We start from the raw sequence: 24,204 nt of genomic DNA, 5'->3' as shown, positions 1-24,204 counted from the left end.
AGTAGACGGTGCCGTGGTAACGGCCTAATGGGACTTAATAACCGCTCTAGCTGTGTTGGTCCTACTAGTCTTGTTGGAACCTGTTCTGATTGCTTAGGATGTTTACTACAGAATCACCTTCTGAAATGTTTTTTTTTTTCAAAAGGCAATTAATCTGTTTGTTCCATGTTTAATGGGATGCTTGGTTCATTAGGTCCTTCTCATATTCATCCCTATAGTGTATTCTTTAGACCAGGCATATTACACCTAGCCTTGTACTACAGGTGAACCATTTATGTAAGCTCATGAGATCAGTATGGTAGTACCAGCCTATACTACACCACCTGTCTGATCTTTTTCAATATAGGCTACTTGAGATTGTACCAGTTTCATGTGAGTAAAGGATAGGCCTAGGTAGGTTTTTAATCTGTGTTTCTCATGACACCAGTTCCAACCATTTGTGTAAAATGATCTTTCCGTTTGGTTAACCACCACACCCTGTGGTGTGTGTGTGTGTGTTTTCATCTCCTCTAACCCTCTGTCTCTTTCTCTCTCCCCCAGCTATGGCAGGACCCAGGCCAGTGGTGCTGAGTGGCCCGTCGGGGGCTGGGAAGAGCACGCTGCTCAAGAAGCTGCTCAAGGAGTACGAGGGCATCTTTGGCTTCAGCGTCTCACGTAAGTGTGCTCTGCTCCAGTCCCATGTTAACTTTGTATAATGTCAGGGAGGTGTCAGTTACAGAAATAAGATATCCAATTGTGTGCTCTCATCCGTCAGACACAACAAGGAGCCCTCGTCCTGGTGAAGAGAATGGTAAAGGTTGGTAGGGTTTTTAAACTCCCAGGATGGATGATCTTACTCCAAATCCTCCTGCTGCATCTCTTTCATTAGCTTCAAGCACCTATGCTGTCCGCTGTGTCCTATTGGTTTCAACAACCAACCTTTTAACATGCAACTGTTGTTGTGTTACAGATTATCATTATGTTACAAGGGAGTATATGCAGGCCAGCATCGACAAAGGGGAGTTCATTGAGAGTGCAGTGTTTTCCGGGAACATGTACGGGACGAGCAAGGCCTCCGTGCAGGCCGTCAAGGACAAGAACCTGATCTGCGTCCTGGACATCGACATGCAGGGAGTGAGGGCGGTCAAGACAACAGACCTCAACCCCATCTACATCTTCATCCAACCTCCGTCCATGAGCATCCTGGTGAAAGACAGGCAGCATTATAAAACTGTTTACCAGGGCCATTTTTGTCTCGTTTTACTTTGAAAGACTTGATATACCATATTGAATGTTGTTTTTAAACGTGTAATATGGTTATAAACCTATAATGACTCAGTCTGGGATTGTGATCCAAAGATAAACCCCCATGACTTAATTAATCTTCTTCTGTCATTTGTAATTTTAGGAGAAACGTTTAAGAGACCGAGAGACTGAGTCAGAGGAGAGCCTCCAGAAACGTTTGCATGCTGCTCAGGTGGACATGGTGATAAGTGAGTCTGATTCTGGAGAGACTTTGGGCGAAAACAGAGTTGTATGTTTATAAATGAAATGTAAAAAAATGGTGTAAAACTGTTTCCCCTATCTTTCAGGCAAAGATCCTGGCATATTTGACGTTGTCATTGTCAATGATAGTCTTGACGATGCCTATGGGAAGTTGAAAGACACTCTTATTGAGGTCAGTTGGTATCGACATGACATAGCTGGGTATGATGGACTGGACCATACGCACCATTTCACTTGTTGAAAACCAATTCGTCACATAATGTGTATTGCTAAATCCTTAATAGATCTTTGTCAGTGTTGAATTTCACCATCTCAAATATCATCCTCAAACCTACTTTCTTTCTTAAGGAAATCAAAAACGTCCAGAAAACCAACTTGTCCTCTTAAGCGACGAGAAGCCTGACATCCATCCCAGCCATCCTGGCCACTCCTTACAAAATGTCAGCCCCTCTATTCCAATCCTGAACATTCTGGCAGATACTGGTGTGGGAAGGAACTCCAAACAACATCCCTTGCACCTAACCACACCTTTTGAGTGTGCACTAAGATCTAGCATATGTATTTACATATTAGGAGGATATAGGTAGGTATTAAGATGATAAAAGCTGTAAGTAGAAGTGGACTATTTTTGCTTTATTTACTCATTTGGCACATTTTAGTTTTTTTATCCACAAAGAAAAACACTCCATTAATGGTTAACCTGTGACTGAGATGGTCCCTAATGTTTTTTCTTCCATGTTTACTGCATACAGGAGTTTCTGCCATTTTCTTTTTCTTCTGCACATTTAGTAGTATTATAGCCCCAAATCATTAACTGTGTTCTCTCTGCTCTTCAACAACAGAAGGCCATAATAACAAGACTCATTCCCACTAATGGCAGTGTTGTAGTACTCGAGGCCACATTGAGTGTCTCGGTCTTGTCTCAGTGTTGGATACATTTGTACTCGGTCTTAACTCAGTCTGGGACCAGCCGAGATCAGCAGAGTAAAAAAACTCATAATTATCAGCTTCCATTCAGTCAGGGCATAAAACTGCTTCTCCAGGCCAAATATATACACTCCTTTCTTGAAACATAAATATCTTAACAGCTTTTATATCTAGTATAGACATGTTTTCTCAGTGGTGAACCTATAGGTATTCAGTGTGTGACAGGTTAGTACAGTGGTGAACCTATAGGTCTTCAGTGTGTGACAGGTTAGTACAGTGGTGAACCTATAGGTATTCAGTGTGTGACAGGTTAGTACAGTGGTGAACCTATAGGTCTTCAGTGTGTGACAGGTTAGTACAGTGGTGAACCTATAGGTATTCAGTGTGTGACGGGTTAGTACAGTGGTGAACCTATAGGTCTTCAGTGTGTGACAGGTTAGTACAGTGGTGAACCTATAGGTCTTCAGTGTGTGACAGGTTAGTACAGTGGTGACTCTGTATTGACTCTGTCTCGAACCCCTTGTCCCCTCCCGGTCTTGACTCGGTTTTGCCCCCCCCCCCCCCCCCTCCGTCTTGGTATTGACTCTGACTCTATTTGCTCCGGTCTTGGTCTTGAATTGGTCCCGCTTTACGTGGTCTCGAACACAACACTGACTAGTGGATAAACCAATTTGTTCAGCAAGAGTAGACACTGGTATGGTATGTTCTGTTTCTGTTCAGCAGAAATGTCCTTAAACCAGTTAGTGTGGTTGTATAGAGATGCATTGGTTGTCATAATGGCCACAGCAAGGTGCCATAGCCAGAAATGTGAAGAGGAGAAAACCAATGGTTATATATTTTTTTATGTTGTTGCCTTTTCATTCTTTTTAAAAGAGGGATTCTTGACCCATAGTAGTTCGTCAACATAGGGCAGCTAACAAACAATCACAAGGCCAGGTGCTTGGGCACTAGCTAAGCACAGGCTAACTCTGGCTCTAAGATAGTCACACAGGGAAGCACCATACGTATTACAGCTGATCTCAGGAACTTACTGTAGCCTAGCTGCTGTTTGCTAATGATCCTAGTCATCTTGTGTGTGAAAATATCTGTTTCAAGTTTCCCTGTTTTACCATACTGATACAATTATGATAAAGTACAATATTCATTCACTAATAAAACAAAGGATTGCCATTTAGGATTTACAATCATGATGTTAACCTCTGTATAACAAAGTTACACTTCTGGAGACCACAACTCACGGTGACGTAGTCTAACCTCTAATATATATATATATTTTTTTGACAGTTGTATTGTAATGGTGTAAAACTTTTGTATTGTATGTTTATTATTTTACAATCTCACCTATATTATAATGATATTCAGTTGGCCTTTTTTTGGAAAGAAAATGTTTGAATGAGAATCAGAGTGAATTAATATTAAATAAATGGAGCAAATATTGGCTCTGTCCTCAGGAAAATATAGAAAAGCTTAGAACCAAGCACACAGAGCATCTGCTTTACTTGAAACTGGTTACATTGAGTTCCACACAACCTCTTTGTTCAAGGCAGCCTTCCAAAAAGCCTGCACTTATTTATTTTAAGTTTGTAGTTGAACATGTTTTTCCATTCAGAACCCAAATTCAGTTCATTGGTAACTAATATGACATACTCTGGCCCATGACTCTTAAACTCCATAGCTTCTTGTCCTCTGTATTTGATCTCCCTTTGAATAAAACATTCCTTCCTTTGCACAAATTACTTATTGAAATATATTTATTTAACTTTTTCACTCTGACCAGCTTTTTAATGGTGCAAATGTTATACCACTGCTTTGAATGTGTCATCTTTGGCCAAATATTGACAATTTACCCAGCCTTCAACGAGTCCTTGTTCTTTAATATGTATTTCTAGTAACATTTTATGTATTTTACAAGTGTAGTCAAGTAAAATAATAAAACTGTTTTGCCTGGATATCTTTTTATTTTTTAAGCATAGTGATCCTGTTAATTTGACTGAAAACGGCCAGTGATTTGCTGACCAGTATGGCAGAATGGTTGAAGTCCAAGCACCTGACCTGAAATATATAATCAATGGTTAGAGCTACCATTGTTGACTCTCAATTTTGACTAGTATTTCTTAGGCCTACACTTTTATATGTGAACGATTCAATGCAATTGAAGAGGATATAGACTAGAGGAAGACAAAACACAACCATTTACATTTGGTGATTGCATTACCAACCAACCCACACATTCACCAAGAGTGAATAAAACAACAGGCTGATCAGTTCATCAGTTGCAATTTAATTATTTTGGTGCATTAAACACTTGGGAGTAACCTCCCAAAAATCCATTAACTATTAATTCTCTTAACTAAACATGTGCAGGCAGTCAAAACCTATATGTGATTTATGTTGAATTTCTTACAAAGTTAAACATTCAATGCTTTTACAAGACGTTTAAAATAACATAAAACAAAACATCACTCTTACTTTGGAAAGTGGTAATTCACTTTTTAAAACAATATATTGCAACAAAGTTAATAAATCCAGTGTACAATGGCTCACTACTAACTATGTAACTGCTCTCCCCTGAACCGAACATGACAAGATTAATATTAACCCTGTCAGTCCCGCGACCCCAGCAAAAATCATCTTTTAATGTATCTGACTTTCATTTATTATAAGGGCATGTCCAGACCTTATATTTAGCCTCACAATGGAGTGTTCTTTTCAGGACAACCAGGGCTACAAGTAGAACACAAAACTATTTGACATAAAACAGTTGCGTTCATGAGTTTTATTGACAAATGTCAATAAAAAAAAAGTATCTGCCAAAGCAAAATCCTGACCAAATGAATTGATATGAATGCTGTAAGTACAGAAATTGTATGCTCACTGGGAAATGACAACTGTTAAGATTTTGTGAGAGCCACTACGTGAGCTTATTATAGACACTATGTCCTGGGATTTCCTATGATCTTCTATGTAGAACAACCCCTTACCTTCTAATGACTCTTGTGTAGGTTTTGAGCGTCATAGTTACATGCACGTGTTCGTGAGAGCCTCACCTTTTCATAAATATCTTTGAATAGTTTGTAGCTCAAATCATTCAGACTACATACGTTTTTGTAAAAAGACCCAGCCTAGGGCCCCTTTGGGATCCGCCCTTGTCTCACAAACACAGCTCTAGCTCAGCCCCCGTTAATTACACAGACTAATGGTTGGCATCTACGGATGCAGAAGAAAGACAAAATCCAATGGTTCTACCCAGAAGTCCAAAACGCGCTGGCGTTACAGTGTTTTGTGTTAATTGTGTTAATTAAATTACGTCAATCAGATAAACACGCAAATCAGCTTTCAAAAAGCTAATACATAACATGCTGTCACTTTTCTAAATATAATTAATTACATTTTACCTTAAAGTAATCACAAATACTTAATTATCTGAGGTCAATCTACTCTTTATTGCTCTCAAGAAACTGATAATGAAGTGCCTTTCCATAAAACAAATGACCCAGTTCAAAATGAAATATCCTATATAGGTCTATGTTTTGGATGTATATAACCTAAAGTAAACAGAGACCCTTTATACGAGACCTGTATAACACAATCATAGACCTATATCATTCCACAGTCCACACCACAAGTGAATGATATACAGTTAATGTAAAAGCATCAGCACTGCACAACATGTAACTGCCCATCTAGAAATTCTTAGAAAATTCTAGACTTCTCCATAGGACAGGACAGCCCAATCTGAAGTACAACTCAATGATCCATGTATCAGTCTTTAATCTGGCTTTCTTGTATTCTCAAGCAGACAGTGACTGCAGTTGAAAGAACATCGTCAATGTTTCACACAATCCAGCAATGTCGGTAGTCAATGCTCTTTTAGACTTCTTTTGTACCTCTAGCAATTTTGTTGCTGAAGTCATTGGTTTGGTAAGTTACTGTCGAGACAAACTTTTTTCCTTTCACAGGAGTTAGTTAGCCTATTTATAAACTGATATGCTACAAGTCAAGGTGGATATTCCTTCTTCAGTAAACTTCAGAGACAACACACAGAGAGAAATATAGTACTGTACTGATGTTCTCCTACAGAACAGAAGTTTAACATCAAGATGTTGACATTCAAAACATCTGTCACCTGAGGGTAAAGCAGATGGATTTTTTAAACTTTCAAATGGTGTCAGTCCATGTTGCAAGACTTGCAATTATTCTATATTTTTCTGTACATCAAATAATCAAATATGTGGCAAGCAAGGCAACAATAAATTGAAGCCTGGATAGTATACAATGGCGTTCGGAAATCATTTAGCCTAAACAACATATCCAACCCCCTTTTGATGTTTTGTCCTTTAAAAATGACTTTGTCTGACCAAAACAACTGACTTCCTGTGTCTGCATTTGACTTTCAGATGGGTTGCTTCAAAATGGAATGATACTCCCATTTGCAAGAAAATGCAAGGTTAGAATATGCTTTTTAACACTTAAGTAGTAATGTTCCCATTTAAGACTAAAACGGCTATTGTACGTATCACCAATTAACAAAAATCTGCTTGGTTTTAATCAAGCAACTGATTTTCACACACTAGGTTATTGGTTTTGATATGGGTTCTGGCTAATCTGAAGAGTGACTGGCTTGCCCACTGACGTGTAGACTTTGGTTTTGTATCTCTGCTGCCCTCCCTCCACTCTCTGCACCTCAGAGCAGTATGCAGGCTTGACCTCTTGCTTAGCGTGGCTGACCTGGATGGGAATCTCTCTCTCCCTTCTAGAGTGGCCTAAGCTGGGGTGGTGGTGGTGGGGGGCAGCCAGGGAGAACATGCTGCCTGAGAGGTACTCTCTAAAGCGGCTGAAGAAGCCAGGGCTGCGCCTCCCCCTGGGCACAACCACAGGCCTCCCCACATTGAGCAGCACTGGCTGGCCCACGACAGAGCCCCCAATCTCCCTCTGAAGCACAGAGATCTCACAGGGTCTCTCGGCAGGGGAGGGCCTGGTGTTGGAGGAGCCGTAGGTCTCCCCCTCCCTGGGAACATAGTCCTCCAAGTCCTCCAGGGTGAGAACGCGACCGGCCTGGGTCAGGGTCTTAGGCTCCAGCTTCCTGGGAGGTTCCATGTTATCATCATCATCATCATCATCCGGTTCTGTGACAAAGGCCTCTTGCTGCTCCTCTAGCCAGGCCTCATCATGTTCATGGTGGTTAGGGATTAGAACAGAGGAGACCTCGTAGGCCTCTCCACTGAGTCCAGGGGCGACCTCGGACCCAGCCACGTTCTCATCCTCCTCATCATCATCCCAGGTTATAGGCTGAGCCCCCTCCAGGTCGGAGGAGTTCTGCAGCTCTACCAGCTTGTTGTTGGAATTGTTGGTGTTGGGGTTCGGGGACCTCCGTGGCCGGGTGAAGGAGGGGGTGTTCGCTCGCTCCGACCCAGCTGGGGAGACCCCTCTTCTCCTGGATAGCCTGGGCGACTTGTTGACCTTGTACTCAATGATTTCCTCTACCTCCACCCACCTATTCTCTGCGGCCCGGGCCCCAGCACCTCCCTCGGGCTCCGTGACGTACAGGGTGGGGATGGTGGTCTTCCTGCTGGCAGAAACCTGCCTCCTCTGCCTGGCCGTGCCGGTGGGGGTGGTGGGGAGATCTGGGGTGGTGGTTTGGGAGCGGTTGAACCCAGATGGAGACATGCCGCGACGCTTCATACGGGTGTTCTTCACCACCGTAGTTATGGTCTCCTCTCTGTAAGGGGACACAGCACAGAGGGTGTGAAAGAGGGACAGACCAGAAGGTACACTTAAAAAAAGGTTAAATCTAGAACCTAAAAGGGTTCTTTGGCTGTCCCCATAGGATAACCCTATGAAGGATCCTTTTTGGTTCCAGTTAGAACCCTTTTTTCTAAGAGTGTATTGTATGCTAGGAATAGAACAGAAGGTATGTTTGAGACAGCAGAGAGAGATAGAACAACTTGCTGGCATGCTGTTTTCACAATAAGACTACATACAAAAGGTGTTAATTAGCGTGTACACAGACACGCACACACACACACACAAAGTGGAGTCTTGTCTACTCATACAAACATGTCATATATAATGGTACATGAGTTAAGGAAAATGTGCAGACAAAAAAATATTAACAACCATTCCCTTATGGAACCATTCCATATGCCGGCTCCTTGGAAGTTATATTTGGCGTTGAGTGAGCCCCTCTTACACTCAGGATTCAAATACTGCCTGGCCATGCATGCAGAGGCCTAAGGAGGACACACACAAGTATGCATGCTTCTTCTAGTCTGTATCATAACCTGGTCACACTTACATGATGATGGTTTTCTTTGGTGTTTTAGTCTCCTGCTCAGTGACTAGAAGGAAAGCAGGACGGGGCTTATGGAGTTAGGCAGATAAATTGATAGCTAATGTCAAGACAAAAAGACTACATCTAAACTGTTGATGAACTGTTGGTTCATCTTTTCCTTTGAATGAAAGTGGCATACATTCTCTACATTTTAGGACTTGGTAAAAGAGGTAAATTATGAAACTAATGCACAACGGTATGTGCATGAATGGGAGTATTCCTACCTTCGATGGTGATCGCCTGCTCTCCTCTTCTAGCCACAGCAGAAGGAAGGCACAGATCAACTGCACATTTAGCACTGCCCAGTCGATTGGACAACTGGGATGGGCAGGGAGGAGAATACATTAGGCTTACTGAAACAATGGCTTCATCTTATCAATGTAATGTCTCATGAAAACAATCCTCTTTGGAGGATGCCAAGCATCCAAATAATGTAACTACTGTTACATGTTACTACTACTGTATCTCTCATTTGTGTGATACAGCAGCAGCTATTCACACAAGGTGCTTTGCAGTCCAATGTTTTACAACTGTATGGAATGGTTTCCTGGACCCATATTAGGCTAGTCCTGGATTAAGAATCCCCATTGAAAGTACATTTCAGTCTGGTACTAGGCTTTATTTGGCTGGGAAACCGGCCCTATTTTTTTTAGCTGAGGGGTGGTGAATTAAAGGCCTACCTCACACTCGTAGTGTCCCAGGTCTCTCTCCGTAGGCCCTTTAATGACCAGCACCAGGACTCCACTACGGGACTCAGTGTAGGTCTGATACTTCTCCTGGTCAGTCAGCAGCCTGCCCTCCTTGAACCACCTGTTCAGGGACACGCATGAAATGACAATTTGAGATAATATGAATTACCTTACACATACTTACTTATTAGCTTATACAGTATATTAACTATTAAGAATGGGCAACATAATGAGCACAGTAGGAAGAAACAAATTGCACAGTCCACTGTCACTAAAAGATTGTCAGTTTAAAGAGCCTAGGAGACAGGTGTGGTGTAGTGTACCTGATCTTGGGTCTGGGGGCGCTCTGGATGGTGCAGGAAAACTGAGCATCCTCACCAACGATTAAGACAGCATTCCTCATCTTGTTCAAGAAACGAGGTGGCACTACAACACACACAATTGTTACTCTTGAAAACAGGCTTATTTTTTTATAAGATCAACATTCCTCCCAGACAATTTTGATTCTTGGAATTGTAGATTTTTTCCCCAAAGCAAAGTATCAATCACTTTTACTGTTGACATGTACACTGAGTGTACAAAACATTAGGAACTCCTTCCTAATATTGAGTTGGACCCCCTTTTACCCTCAGAACAGCCTCGATTTATCGGGGTGTGGACTCTACAAGGTATCGAAAGCGTTCCACAGGGATACTGGCCCATGTTGACTCCAATGCCTCTCACAGTCGTGTCAAGTTGGCTGGATGTCCTTTGGTTGGTGGACCATTCTTGATACACACGGAAAACTGCTGAGCATGAAAAACCCAGCAGCATTGCATTTCTTGACACACTCAAACCGGTGTGCCTGGCACCTACTACCATAAGCCGTTCAAAGGAACCTAAATCACCATCTGAATGGCACACAATCCATGTCTCTATTGTCTCATGGCTTAAAAATCATTATTTATCCTGTCTCCCCCTCATCTACAATGATTTGATTGCAGTGGATTTAACAAGTGACATCAATAAGGGATCATAGCTTTCACCTGGATTCAACTGGTCAGTCTATGTCATGGAAAGAGCAGGTGTTCCTAATGTTTTGGACACTCATTGTATGTCAATGATTCTTATGAGTAGGGTCTGGGTGTGCGCTATGTTCACTTTCACAGTTCAAGCCTAATGTTGGTGTCATTTCCCCTCTGTAATAGAGACCGACCTTGGACAGTGATCTTTCCCAGGGTGCTGGCGTTGCCTGCTGTGCTAGTGGCGAAGCACATGTACTGTCCAGAGTCATCAGCCGTCATGTTGTCCAGGATCAGGGTGCAGGAACCGTCAGGGTCCTCGATAATGATGTGGTGAGGGTCGGCCTCCACTGCACGCCCGTCTGTCATCAGAGGAGGAAACAGTTTTAACATAGGAGGTGTTTCTACCTCAAAAACATTAACAGGGTATGGGCTATGTAGATAAAAACAAACATGCACTGTATGCACAGCTATTGCGTGGTTTCGCACAGCGGTCTCGATGGTGTGTCTCTTACCCTTGTACCAGGTGACCACAGGTTTGGGTACTCCAGTAACCTTGCAGGCCAGTTTCACCGTCTGTCTCAGCTCCGCTGTGCAGTCAGCCAGAAGCTCATCAAAGTCAGGCATACCTGGACAGATAGAGGGATATATTTACACATCAATCAATCCTGAGTGGAGAGATGACAAATTTGATGCAATTACCGATTAAATTATAGTATGCAATTTCATAGTATGTAAAAAGTACTTGTTTGATAGTAAAGGTTAGATCACAATATGCTATGTCAAACTATGTCTGTTTGTCTGGTGGATCTGAGTGAATGTGTGTGTCAGACTCACTCCAGGCAGGCATGGTGTAGCGCTGCTGCAGCTCCCTGAGGTCTCGCAGCCAGGAGTTCTTGATGATGACGGTGCGAGCCTGAAGGGTGTACTTCCTGACAGAGTCCTCACGCTCGTGCCAGATCTCAAAGGCCCGGTCGTCACCCTCCACTGTCTCATTCACATCTATGTTGTTCAGCTAGGGAGGAAGACAGACAGAGAAACAGTAGTTATCCTCAAGACTAATGATTAACTTTATTTATTTATCTGTTAGGAAATTATTTTTACGTCATAGGAAGTGTGACATTGATGATATATTCTCTCCAGCAGCAATAATCTATTTCTATGCCAACCCTGAACAACAGATTGGAATTGTCTGGTATTTAGAGTTGACTAATTCTCTAGTGACTTGTTTCAGTGGATAGACATGCTGAGTTACATCTGGAGTTTTTAGAAAGAGCAATGAAGAGAGTCTGACCTTCATCATGTTCTTAAAGACGTAGCCCTGGGTGTCTGTGTTGGTGTCTCTCTTGGATTTGCAGATGATGACATAGTTTTTGAAGAGGAACGCGTGTCGATGGTGACCTCTGGAAGAGGACCTTACCCCAGGTGCACCCTCCCACACCATGAAGGGTCCCTGTTACAAAACACAACACCGTCACATAGGCTACGGAAACAAAATTAGTTGAAAATCCTCAAGAATATGGTCGTATTCACTAGCCACCAAACGGAAGCAAATGGATTTTGGTTATTCACCTGTCTGATGGGCTCCCCCAATACATCCAGAGTGGCAGGGTAGTTCTCTATCATGGAGACGTGGTGTGTGTTCTCTGAACGCTGAGGCAGTGATGAAACCATGGCATAGGCCTCCTCCAGCAGGCAGCAGTTCTGACCGTTCCTGGCCTTGTTCCTGATCAGCTCCTACAGTCACAGAAATGGGCACAACGATTTAAGATAATAATAATAACATTAATATTTAAACAAGATTATATAACATAAAAACATATGACAATTTAGGCTCTGGTGCATTAATTCCTAGTGTGTGAACAAGAACAAAGAATTCCCATTTACAGTGTTAAACACTCACCTTGAGCAAGGCCTTGTAATTCTGGATTCTGTCCAGAGGTTTCTGTAGGTAGGCGTTAATGCTCAGTACAGGACCTTCAGCAGGGTCGGCACTGGCCTGTTCTTTGTCTGTGTATTCCTGTGACGAAGACAACAGGGTTCAGAAACGTGGCCATTACTAGCCTTACATCAGTCAGCCATCATAATCACAAAGATGACAAGACTTACACATGAATTACCATTTGTGCTAACAGTATTTGTGAAGGGTTCACTTACCTTGAAGAAGTGGTGTACGGTCTTGTCACTGATAGCGGCCTCTGCCTTTTGCTGGCCTACGAGGTACTGGAGGTATTTCTCAAAGCCCTCGCCACTCCTCAGGAAGCGCATGGCCACGTCGTCATCAGTGTCACAGTGGCTCAACTTAGGGAGCATGGACCTGCACATCACACAGTATGGGGTCAATTCATTCAGCAGCTTTGTGGGAAATGTAATTATTACCAGTATATTTAAGCAATAAACCCAGAGGTGGTGTGATATGTTTAAGCAATAAGGCCCGGGGGGGTGTGGTATATGGCTAATATACCCAAGGCTAAGGACTGTTCATTCGCACAACGCAAAACAGAGTGCCTGGACACAGCCCTTAGCCGTGGTATATTGGCAATATACCACAAACCCCAGAGGTGCCTTATTGCTATTATAAATTGGTTACCAACGTAATTAGAGCAGTAAAAATGAATGTTTTGTCATACCCATGGTATACGGTCTGATATACCATCGCTGTCAGCTAATCAGCACTCAAAGCTCAAACCACCCAGTTTATAATGGCCAATATATCATGGCTAAGGGTTGTTCTTACGCAAACCTTAGGCATGACGCAAACCCCAGAGGTGACTTATTGCTTTTACAAACCGGTTACCAAGATAAATAGAACAGTAAAAAATATACTGAACAAAAATATAAATGCAATATGCAACAATTTCAAAGATTTTAATGAATTACAGTTCACATAAGGAAATCAGTCAATAGGCCCTAATCTATGTATTTCACATGACTGGGAATACAGATATTCATCTGTTGGTCACTGGTACCTTAATTAAAAGGTAGGGGCGTGGATCAGAAAACCAGTCAGTATCTGGTGTGACCACCATTTTTCTCATGCACGCCACACATCTCCTTCGTATAGAGTTTATCAGGCTGTTGATTGTGGCCTGTGGAATGTTGTCTCACTCCTCTTCAATGGCTCTGCGAAGTTGCTGGATTTTGGCGGGAACTGGAACACGCTGTCACACGCGTCAATCCCGAGCATCCCAAACATGCTCAATAGGTGAAATGTCTGGTGAGTATGCATGCCATGGTAGAACTGGGACATTTTCAGCTTCCAAGAAATGTGTACAGATCCTTGTGACAGGCATTACTATGCTGAAACATAAATTGATGGCGGTGGATGAATGGTACGAAAATGGGCCTCAGGATCTCGTCACGGTATTGATGTGCATTCAAATTGCCATTGATAAAATGCAATTGTGCTTGTTGTCTGTAACTTCTGCCTGCCCATACCATCACCATCACCATGGGGCACTCACTTTACAATGTTGAATCAGCAAACCGCTCACCCACACAACGCTATGCACGTGATTTGCAGTTGTGAGGCCGGTTGGACGTACTGCCAAATTCTCTAAAATGACGTTGGCGGCGGCTTATGGTAGAGAAATTAACATTCAATTCTCTGGCAACAGCCCTGGTGGACATTCCTGCAGTCAGCCTGCCAATTGCACACCACCTCAAAACTCAAAACATCTGTGGCATTGTGTTGTATGGCCTTTTATTGTGCCCAGCACAATGGTGCACTTGTGTAATTTGTATTTATTAAGGATCCCCATTAGCTGCTGCCAATGCAGCAGCTACCCTTCCTGGGGTCCAGCAAAATTAAGGCAGTTATATACAATTAGAAATATTACATGACATTACATTATGTTTAATCAGCTTCCTGATATGCCACACCTGTCAGGTGGATGGATTATCTTGGCAAATGAGAAATTCTCACTAACAGGGATGTAAACAAATTTGTGCACAAAGTTTGAGAGAAATAATGTTTTTGTGTGTGTGAAATTTTTGGGGATCTTTTATTTCAGCTCATGAAACATGGGACGAACACTTTACATGTTGCGTTTATATTTTTGTTTAGTGTAATTTTATGTCATACCTGTGGTATATTGTCTGATATACTCACAGCTGGAATGCTGTTTCATCTGTTGGGTTCTGACTTTTAGACTTGAAAACATTAAATATCCTTTTTCATGTCACTGGAGGAGAGAGGGGAATGTAGAATGTTTACATTCTACCAGGATATGTTATTGTCCGACATTAGGGATCCTATGGGAGGAGAAGAGACACAGTCTCATGACAGTGAGTTGGGGAGGAGTGAGGAATTTGGGCAGAGGTCAGGTTAGATGAAGTGAGGTAGAACATATATCACTAATCTTCTGCATAGCAACAGAGGTGTATTGGCTGTTCAGATGTGTAAGGAGGGGCTCATTATAGGAGAAAGGATTAAATACTAGTGCTTGTGTGTATATGTCTTTGTCTTATGCAGCTGTATGACCCAGTGGGTGAATAAACTTGGTTTGAGCTTTAATAAGAGTCTGTGAGTTTTTTACTGTGTTTATTTAGAACCTAACACATGCAATCAGCATCCAGAACCCAAACTACCCAGTTTATAAGTGGTATATACTGTCACGGCCGTTGTAAGGAGGAGACCAAGGCGCAGCGTGTAAGCGTACATTCTTCTTTATTATAAAAATGAACACTGAACAAACAAACAAAATAACAAAACGAACCGTGAAGCTAATATGAGTAGTGCATGCAGGCAACTAAACATAGAACAAGAACCCACAAACACCAAAGGGAAAATGGCTACCTAAATATGATCCCCAATCAGAGACAACGATAAACAGCTGCCTCTTGATTGGGAACCATATCAGGCCACCATAGACATATAAATCACCTAGACCTACAACAACCTTGACATACAAAAACCCTAGACAATACAGAAACTAATGTACCCACCCTAGTCACACCCTGACCTAACCAAAGTATAAAGAAACAGAGATATCTCAGGTCAGGGCGTAACAGACCCCCCCCCCCCCCCCCCCCCCAAAGGTGCGGACTCCCGCTGCAAACCTGAACCTATAGGGAGGGTCCGGGTGGGCATCTACCCTCGTTGGCGGCTCCGGTTCTGGACGCAGCCTCCCCTCTTTACGCTGATCCCTCCGCCTTTGTAGAACCGGACCGTGGATCCGTCGCGGAGGCCCCGGACTGGGGACTGTCGCCGGAGGCCCGGACTGGGACCGTCGCCGGAGGCTCCGGACTAGGGACCGTCGTAGGAGGTTCCGGACTGTGGCCCGTCATAGGAGGTTCCGGACTGTGGCCCGTCGTTGGAGGTTCCGGACTGTGGCCGTCGTTGAAGGTTCCGGACTGTGAAACGTCGCCGGAAGCTCTGGACTGGGTACTGTCACCGGAAGCTCTGGACTGGGGAAGCGCACTGGAAGCCTGATGCGTGGTGCCGGAACTGGTGGTACCGGGCTGAGGACACGCACCTCAGGGCGAGTGCGGGGAAGAGGCACAGGCCGTACTGGACTGTGGAAGCGCACTGGAGGCCTGATGCGTGGTGCCGGAACTGATGGTACAGGGCTGAGGACACGCACCTCAGGACGAGTGCGGAGAGGAGGCACAGGACGTACTGGACTGTGGAGGCGCACTGGAGGTCTGATGCGTGGTGCCAGCACTGGTGGTACCAGGCTGGGGACACGCACCTCAGGGCGAGTGCAGAGAGGAGGCACATGATGTACTAGACTGTGGAGGCGCCCTGGAGATCTAGAGCGTATAGCTGGCACAATGCGTCCTGGCTGGATGCTCACATGAGCCCAGCAAATGCGAAGAGCTGGAATAGAGCGCACCGGGCTATGAATGCGAACTGGAGACACTGTGCGCATCACTGCGTAACATGGTGTCTGACCAGTCACATGCTCCCCAGCACGCCCGCTCTGCAGTGCTCTTCATGCTAGCACCTCTCTCCGGAATCTTGCGTCAAACTCCTCATCCGACTCCCTGACTGGCTCTATGTGCCCCCGCAAAAAAACTTCTTGGGGTTTCTGTGGCCTACCTCGTTGGTATTTCTCCTCGTAATATCGCCGTTCCGCTTTTGCTGCCTCTATTTCCTCCTTCGGAAGGCGATACTCCCCAGCCTGCGTCCAGGGTCCTGCTCCGTCCAAAATCTCCTCCCAGGTCCATTCCTCCTTCACACGCTGCTCGGTCATTTTATGGTGGGTTCTTCTGTCACGGCCGTTGTAAGGAGGAGACCAAGGCGCAGCGTGGTAAGCGTACATTCTTCTTTATTATAAGAATGAACACTGAACAAACAAACAAAATAACAAAACGAACCGTGAAGCTAATATGAGTAGTGCATACAGGCAACTAAACATAGAACAAGAACCCACAAACACCAAAGGGAAAATGGCTACCTAAATATGATCCCCAATCAGAGACAACGATAAACAGCTGCCTCTGATTGGGAACCATATCAGGCCACCATAGACATATAAATCACCTAGACCTACAACAACCCGTGACATACAAAAACCCTAGACAATACAAACACTAACGTCCCCACCCATGTCACAACCTGACCTAACCAAAATATAAAGAAAACAGCGATATCTCAGGTCAGGGCGTAACATATACAGAGTGTACGAAACATTACAAACACCTTCCTAATATTGAGTTGTACCCCCTTTTGCCCTCAGAACAGCCTCAATTCATTGGTGCATGGACTCTGCAAGGTGTCAAAAGCATTCCACAGGGATGCTGGCCCATGTTGACTCAATGCTTCCCACGGTTGTGTCAAGTTGGCTGAATGTCCTTTGGGTGGTGGATCATTTTTGATACACACGGGAAACTGTTGAGTGTGAAAAACCCAGCAGCATTGCAATTCTTGACACACTCAAACCAGTGTGCCTGGCACCTACTACCATACCCCGTTCAAAGGCACTCAAATCTTTTGTCTTGCCCATTCACCCTCTGAATGGCACACATACACAATCCATGTCTCAATTGTCTCAAGGCTTAAAAATAACCCCTTCATCTACACTGATTGAAGTGGATTTAACAAGTGACATCAATAAGGGATCATAGCTTTCAGGTGGATTCACCTAGTCAGTCTGTGTTATGGAAAGAGCAGGTGTTCCTAATGTTTTGTAATGGTAGGTATGGTATTATATAATGACAAAACATCAATGCAATAGAACCAGTTAGGTCATTTCTGAAGCATATATACAGGCCTTATAAAGGGTTTATGAAAGCTTCATTCATCCTTAAAAGTTTGTTTAAAGACGGGCCAAAAAAACAGTCAGTGGTACTTACTCGCTATGGAAGGCCTTGATCTCGTTGATGTTCCTGAATATGGCCTCCTTCTGGCTGGTGACGTCAGATGGGGCGTCAAGGCTCTCCACTTGCTTGACGTGGTGGGAAGTGAAGAAGTCCATCTCTTTGACAAACTCTACCTCGCTGTTGATCAGGTCTTGAATCAGTTGGCTGAGGATAACAGAGCATTGTGGTTATTATGGGGTGTCGTTGAGTGTGATGGTGTTTCTTGCTTGTGCATGCAGAGCTGAATCCTAACCATCTTCTTTTTTTTTTTTACATTAATTCTCGAATCAAATCAAATTAAATTGATTTGTAAAGCCCTTCTTACATCAGCTGATGTTACAAAGTGCTGTACATAAACCCAGCCTAAAACCCCAAACAGCAAGCAATGCAGGTGCTTCTACACAATGCAGGTGCTTCTACACTTTGATTTCACAAAGTCAGAGTTGCATGCCAGTCTGATCTCAGTTTAAGTTTTGGCCCTAATAGAAGAGAGTGTGAGAAGTTCTAGAAGTTCTAGACTCACAGTAGTCTCTTCTTGTACTCTCCTTCTGAGACCTCTTCTCCACTTCCCTCTGGGATGTCACCAGCAACATCAGACAGCTAGAACACAATAGTTTAATATATCATTAAGAACACAATCACATTTAACTAAAATAGGGTCAAGAGAGTAGAGGTCGATGTACAATATTGGTGCTAAAGCAATTACTTGGATCTTCAAACACACCTTGAGTTTTTTATCCAGGTAGGCAGATGAGACCCAGCCTTGGCGGGATGGAGTGGTTTTGGTGGGTTTGGTCCGGACCAGCCATTTGAGTGGATGTGCCGAGTCGAGAACCTCAACATACTGGCCCTCCTTCAGGGAAATGGTATCTTTGTTGGGGATGGTGGGGTTGTAGTCAGCCGTAGCCACATAGATGTCAAACATCTGTAGAAGGAGTCGAACATCAGACACAAAGTCTTGTCTATAAGAGCTTACATTTGCAGAGTGACTTGGATGAAAAAACATAATTGTATTTATAAGAGATTTGCCCAGAACTGGGTTTGCTGGTGATGCAGGCCAGTTGAGGCCATTTTCTGCACTAGGAGCTGAAAGGAATAAGTCAAGTAAGTAGTCTGCAAATCCAGTCAAAAATATAAGAGAAAAAACTTCAGAGTCATTAGTGAGGACCCAGTATGAGTGATGTGATACTGAGGTGTTCCAAACAAAGAACAAGAATGACAGATCCTTTTATATAGTTCCATACCTCTCCCCTGGCATCAGGGTCGTCAGACTCAGAGGAGGAGTCAGCGAGAATGGAGCCGGGGCGAGAGCGACCGTGGTGTGGTGAGGCGGAGGGTGTCTTGGTCTCGTCGTCACTATCGCCTCCCGGGACACGTAGTGAGGCTGGGGCAGCAAGGGGGAGGGGTTCAGAGGGAGACAGCCAGGAGAGCATACAATACACACACACACGCCTCCACATATCACAGTATATACAGGTAACTGCCAAAATAAAGGAAACACATACATTAAGTGTCAATAGTATCCTTCATTTACACAAGTGTTTCCTTTATTTTGGCAGTTACATGCACATAGGCCTAATACTGTACACACATTCACAGAAAGGTGAAATTGGCCACAAACATCCACAGACCACCTGGAATGTGTAGCTTTGGCTTTTTGACCGGTACAATTAATATTGTCACTGGCATAACTGTTTCTTTTAAAGTTAGCACAATGAATTATCAAGATTCCTCAGAAGGTTAGCTAAGCTACACATTAGTGCCATCAACAGTTTTGCTGCTACTGCACAAGTTATTTGATTAAATAGTTTTCACTATTACAAACTAGTTAGAACACTAGATGCATGCATAAGAAAGATACTGTACAAATAAGACGTGGGGTCTTAAGTTGTGTACATACATGTCTGAGTGCAGGCATGTATTCCAGCTATATACTATCCTGAGTATCACTTCAAAGCCATTTGAATCATGTGCTCAGGTAATCACTGCTTTGCCAAGACACAACTTCTACTAATGCATCAAATAAATATCATGGAGCACAAAAACATAAAGGGAGAAATGTTTGACCAGGTATATATATTCTTTGTTATACTGAAATGGCAGCAGAATAATGGAACTGATTTAATGATAGTTTTGTCCCCCACTATACAATGTGAATCTTGACCATTTTGTTTCAAAATGTTTAAATGTATCTTGAACGGTGAAATACTGTATGTTAACGTCATCACCACAAGTCATCATCGCCGGTAATAGCCAAGATATTCTTACTGTTGTGCAACACGAACAGAGGGACGTCATTTTCTAACCCCTTGTTTCATGTCAAGTAGTACTCCTCTTTAAAATTCAATCAATCCAATCCAAGTCAGACAGCTAGAGACAGATGCAGAGAGGAGGACATAGAACATAAGAGGAGACTCACTAACTTGTGTAAAGGATGTCTGTTTTTTAGTGAGAGTAGCTGAGATCTTTATGTACTGTGGATACATACTGGAGGCTTTGGGCCATGATTTCATCCACTGGAGCACTTGATGGTTCTGTGTGCTGTCTGAATAACAAATTAACGATTGGATGAGAGCATGTGAGTGAATTAATGGATGGAGGGCTGAAGGATGATGAAATGAAGTAATGACAATCCATATCTGTCGGTCATAGGGGAGGACAAGGTGTAGGAATCAACACATTGCTCAAAACACAAGCAGAGCAAGTATTAGTGAGTGAGAAGAAAGAGATCAAAGCATACTTAATTATATGAACATAAAGAAAATCGCGAGCAGCAAGAGGCAATGTGCATGACATTTTCTTTGAGCTGTTCATTCTTAAAGCCTACATGAAGCTCTATTAGGAACTAACATATCCACAGTCGCAGCGGTGTAGCTGTATCCAACAAACGCTGGTGTGTTAGTTGGCCCTTTGCCTGATGGACTGCAAGTGGGATGAGAGTAACTTATCATAACATTACATAAACTGTGATGAAGTGTTATGACAGATAGCTTATAGTGTTTATGACGGCATTACAAAGGTAATGTATATATAGAATTTGAATTTAGACTTGATCAATGGCAATATTAGAGACATATACATATATATTTTCTTACGCTATTAAAACACTATAAGAACCTTCTCTGTATTACCATAGACAAGCAGATACAAATGTTTTAGCCTGCAATAAAAGCACACAGACTGTACAATACACCAGGATGTATTTGACCGTTATATCCCCATTTGCCAGATATTAATATTACATTACTTTAACCTATTCTAGAAGTCATTATAAGTTCCATGTCAAATCTAAATAAATTTGCATCAAATCAAAAAGTGTATTTACTTGATCTTAAATCAACACAAAGAGTGGAAGAACATTTCTTTAAATCAAATAAGAAAATGTTCTAACTGTGCCCTATTTTGGAGCTTTGATGGAACAGCCCATGACACATTTTCACTCACCTTGGCTGATCTTGGCAGATACCATTTCCGTGATCTGGGAGGTGAGCTTCATAAGGAACTCTTCTGTTCCAACTTCACCTAGATACTGCATTTTTCCTCTGCCAACATCTTCGTCTGGAGGGCTGATAGTAATCCCCAGAGGGATTGTGGTCTCTTCCTTTGGTCGTGGTGCTACAACAGAAAGCAGATAATACATTAGGAATGTTTCACATTAGAACTTGCTGTCTGCCACGCATATACTACATGAATTTATATTATGTATGATTAGAAAAGCAAGTGTCAGTATGTTTTGTTGTTTCCCTAATATGTATTGTGGACTCAAGAAATGTTGCTTTGTGAACAGCTGATGGGGATCCAAACAAACAAACCAAGTACAGTATATCGTTCAGTTTCTCACCATCCTCCACTTCAAATTGGGCAGTGCAAATGGACTGTCCGGCCTTGTTGGTGGCGATGCAGGTGTATGTGCCTGCATGCTTAGAGCCCACATCCATCAGGATGAGACTGTGTTGGCGCCCAGAGCTGGCCACCTTGTAGCCCTTAGTGTCTGGCTTGATCCACAACACGTCCTCAGCAGACTCCTCTTTCAACCACATCACCATTGGGGTGGGAGAACCTTGGAGAGCAGACATATAGATAGTGGGACTTGGGAATTCACATGGTGTATGATGAATAGTCTTATCAAACAGTAGTCTGTGGACTCGCATGCATGTCTGTATGATAAATGACAATATCCTTTATGGAAGCGTATCTCTCATAGGACGCGTTACTGATTCTGGGTCTGCTCCTCTGACTTGGTCAACTCTCAGCCAAGGTTGAGAGATATACTGTACTGTTACTGCGGCTATAGAAACCAATTACTACATGCCAAAACAATCTGAGGTTGAAGTTGTTGTTTCTCTAGCTTAGCGTCACACTACAAAACAAAAACATACACACATTTTATAATTAATAAATAAGGACTGAGGGGGTGTGGTATATGGCCAATATATCACGGCTAAGGGCTGTTCTTAGGCATGACACAAATTACCAAGTTTATAATATGTTTTATAAACCGGGTGGTTCGAGCCCTGAATGAGAATCGGCTGACAGCCGTGTTATACCACGGGTATGACAAAACATTTACTGCTCAAATTAAGTAGGTAACCAGTTTATAATAGCAATAAGGCACCTTGGGGGTTTGTGGTATATGACCAATTTACCACGGCTAAGGGCTGTATCCAGGCACTCCGCGTTGTGATGTGCATAAGAACAGCCCTTAGACGTGGTATATTGGCCATATACTGTACAACCCCCCCCACGGGCCTTATTGGTTAAATATACCATCATTATATATGAGTTCAGTGTACAGTGTTGTTGATAGATACCTTCCACTCGGACAGACATGGTGACGCTGGCTCCCTGTTTCACCTTCCTGTTGCTGAACCTCTCCAGGAAGCGGGGCGGCACCAGAGGCACCTTGGGATCTAGGAAGTAAAACATGGGTGTAGAAAAGCGTCATCATCACATAGCTCAAAATTCAGAACAATGTGACATGCTATACGCAACAGTGCAAGCAGTAATGATTGAATAAATAAATTAATCAATGAACATTATAAAATCATAATTAAATACCGTGCTTCTCTACAGGCGTGAGCTCTCCTGGACCTGTTGAGAGGGTACCATGAATTCTTCAGTAAATACAAGAATGTTATGTTGTGTATACAATAACACACATATCATAATGCAGACTAAATACATCATCCTAAGTAGAAGACAGGAATCCCTCTCAATATAAACCTTTCAGTCATGAGTAGACCTACCCAGAACCAGCAGCCTAGCAGAGGAGTATGCTGTTCCAGCAGCGTTGCTGATGTAGGCAGAGTACTCTCCTGTGTCCTCCCTCTTCACCTCCAGGACTTCCAGGCTGTGGATGTCTCGCTTGTCCAGCAGCAGGATCCTGTCTGAGGAACGCAGCGGGTGGCCGTCCTTGAACCAGTACACCCTTGGACTAGGGAACCCTGGGAAATATCAACAAAGAGTAAGCAACTCACTTAGTTATTGACCCTGGGGGCAGAAATAATAAATTGCCTGACTTACCTGCCCTGGGGACAGTTTTTACACTGTTGCTACTCATTGTTTATTATCTATGCATAGTCTATTTACAAATTACCTTGACTAACCTGTACCCCCGCACATTGACTACCGGTACCCTCTGTATATAGCCTCGTTATTGTTATCTAATATCCTTGAGTTACTTTTAGATTTTTTAGTATTTTTTTACTTTAGTTTTTTTAGTAAATATTTTCTTAACTCTATTTCTTGAACTGCGTTGTTGGTTAAGGGCTTGTAAGTAAGCATTTCGGTGCATGTGACAAATAAAATTTGATTTGATGTCACGTTCCTGACCTGTTTTCCCTTGTTTTTGTATTTATTTAGTATGGTCAGGGCGTCAGCCAGCCATGACCAGCCAGAGCCGTCAGCTAGCCATGACCAGCCAGAGCCGTCAGCCAGCCATGACCAGCCAGAGCCGTCAGCCAGCCATGACCAGCCAGAGCCGTCAGCCAGCCATGACCAGCCAGAGCCGTCAGCCAGCCATGACCAGCCAGAGCCGTCAGCCAGCCATGACCAGCCAGAGCCGTCAGCCAGCCATGACCAGCCAGAGCCGTCAGCCAGCCATGACCAGCCAGAGCCGTCAGCCAGCCATGACCAGCCAGAGCCGTCAGCCAGCCAGGAACCGCCAGAGCCGCCAGCCAGCCAGGAGCTGCCAGAGCCGCCAGCCAGCCAGGAGCTGCCAGAGCCAGCCAGCCAGGAGCTGCCAGAGCCAGCCAGCCAGGAGCTGCCAGAGCCGCCAGCCAGCCAGGAGCTGCCAGAGCCGTCAGCCAGCCATGACCAGCCAGAGCCGTCAGCCAGCCATGAACAGCCAGAGCCGTCAGCCAGCATGGAGCTGCCAGAGCCAGCSKGTGAGTTGGGTGGGTTGTCGATGTGTGATTTTTATGTTGGGATTTTGTGTGTTCGGCCTGGTATGATTCTCAATCAGAGG

The 24,204-nt window shown here is 43.5% G+C and overlaps 2 protein-coding genes across 9 annotated transcripts in view; one reads left to right on the top strand and one right to left on the bottom strand.

Annotated features, from left to right (window-relative positions):
* Positions 1–2,967, top strand: part of guk1a (guanylate kinase 1a) — a 30,284-nt gene extending 27,317 nt beyond the window's left edge. For 3 of the 5 annotated variants that reach the window (XM_023977414.2, XM_023977415.2, XM_023977418.2), the window contains exons 2-7: positions 541–654; positions 755–796; positions 950–1,185; positions 1,388–1,472; positions 1,572–1,686; positions 1,834–2,967. In XM_023977414.2, coding sequence (XP_023833182.1) covers positions 541–654; positions 755–796; positions 950–1,185; positions 1,388–1,472; positions 1,572–1,686; positions 1,834–1,888 — 647 coding nt within the window. In that variant the 3' untranslated portion in view covers positions 1,889–2,967. The remainder of the gene's footprint in view (positions 1–540; positions 655–754; positions 797–949; positions 1,186–1,387; positions 1,473–1,571; positions 1,687–1,833) is intronic. The other 2 variants (XM_023977416.2, XM_070436802.1) reach the window with 1 other exon arrangement.
* Positions 2,968–4,673: 1,706 nt separating this feature from the next.
* Positions 4,674–24,204, bottom strand: part of obscnb (obscurin, cytoskeletal calmodulin and titin-interacting RhoGEF b) — an 88,186-nt gene continuing 68,655 nt past the window's right edge. For all 4 annotated transcript variants that reach the window (XM_023977779.1, XM_023977780.1, XM_023977783.1 and 1 more), the window contains 21 exons: positions 22,985–23,182; positions 22,797–22,829; positions 22,550–22,648; positions 21,580–21,798; positions 21,183–21,353; positions 18,983–19,122; positions 18,463–18,663; positions 18,262–18,338; positions 17,733–17,903; positions 12,591–12,750; positions 12,337–12,453; positions 12,006–12,170; positions 11,728–11,886; positions 11,271–11,448; positions 10,949–11,062; positions 10,628–10,795; positions 9,756–9,858; positions 9,424–9,553; positions 8,968–9,061; positions 8,708–8,750; positions 4,674–8,131 (listed from right to left, as the gene is read on the bottom strand). In XM_023977779.1, the coding sequence (XP_023833547.1) occupies positions 6,988–8,131; positions 8,708–8,750; positions 8,968–9,061; positions 9,424–9,553; positions 9,756–9,858; positions 10,628–10,795; positions 10,949–11,062; positions 11,271–11,448; positions 11,728–11,886; positions 12,006–12,170; positions 12,337–12,453; positions 12,591–12,750; positions 17,733–17,903; positions 18,262–18,338; positions 18,463–18,663; positions 18,983–19,122; positions 21,183–21,353; positions 21,580–21,798; positions 22,550–22,648; positions 22,797–22,829; positions 22,985–23,182 (3,884 nt within the window). In that variant the 3' untranslated portion in view covers positions 4,674–6,987. The remainder of the gene's footprint in view (positions 8,132–8,707; positions 8,751–8,967; positions 9,062–9,423; positions 9,554–9,755; positions 9,859–10,627; positions 10,796–10,948; positions 11,063–11,270; positions 11,449–11,727; positions 11,887–12,005; positions 12,171–12,336; positions 12,454–12,590; positions 12,751–17,732; positions 17,904–18,261; positions 18,339–18,462; positions 18,664–18,982; positions 19,123–21,182; positions 21,354–21,579; positions 21,799–22,549; positions 22,649–22,796; positions 22,830–22,984; positions 23,183–24,204) is intronic.

The sequence above is a fragment of the Salvelinus sp. IW2-2015 genome, linkage group LG32 (assembly GCF_002910315.2).
Source record: "Salvelinus sp. IW2-2015 linkage group LG32, ASM291031v2, whole genome shotgun sequence".
Lineage (NCBI taxonomy): Eukaryota > Metazoa > Chordata > Actinopteri > Salmoniformes > Salmonidae > Salvelinus > Salvelinus sp. IW2-2015.
The sequence above is the reverse complement of the archived record's forward strand: the minus strand, read 5'-3'. Positions and strand labels throughout refer to the sequence as shown.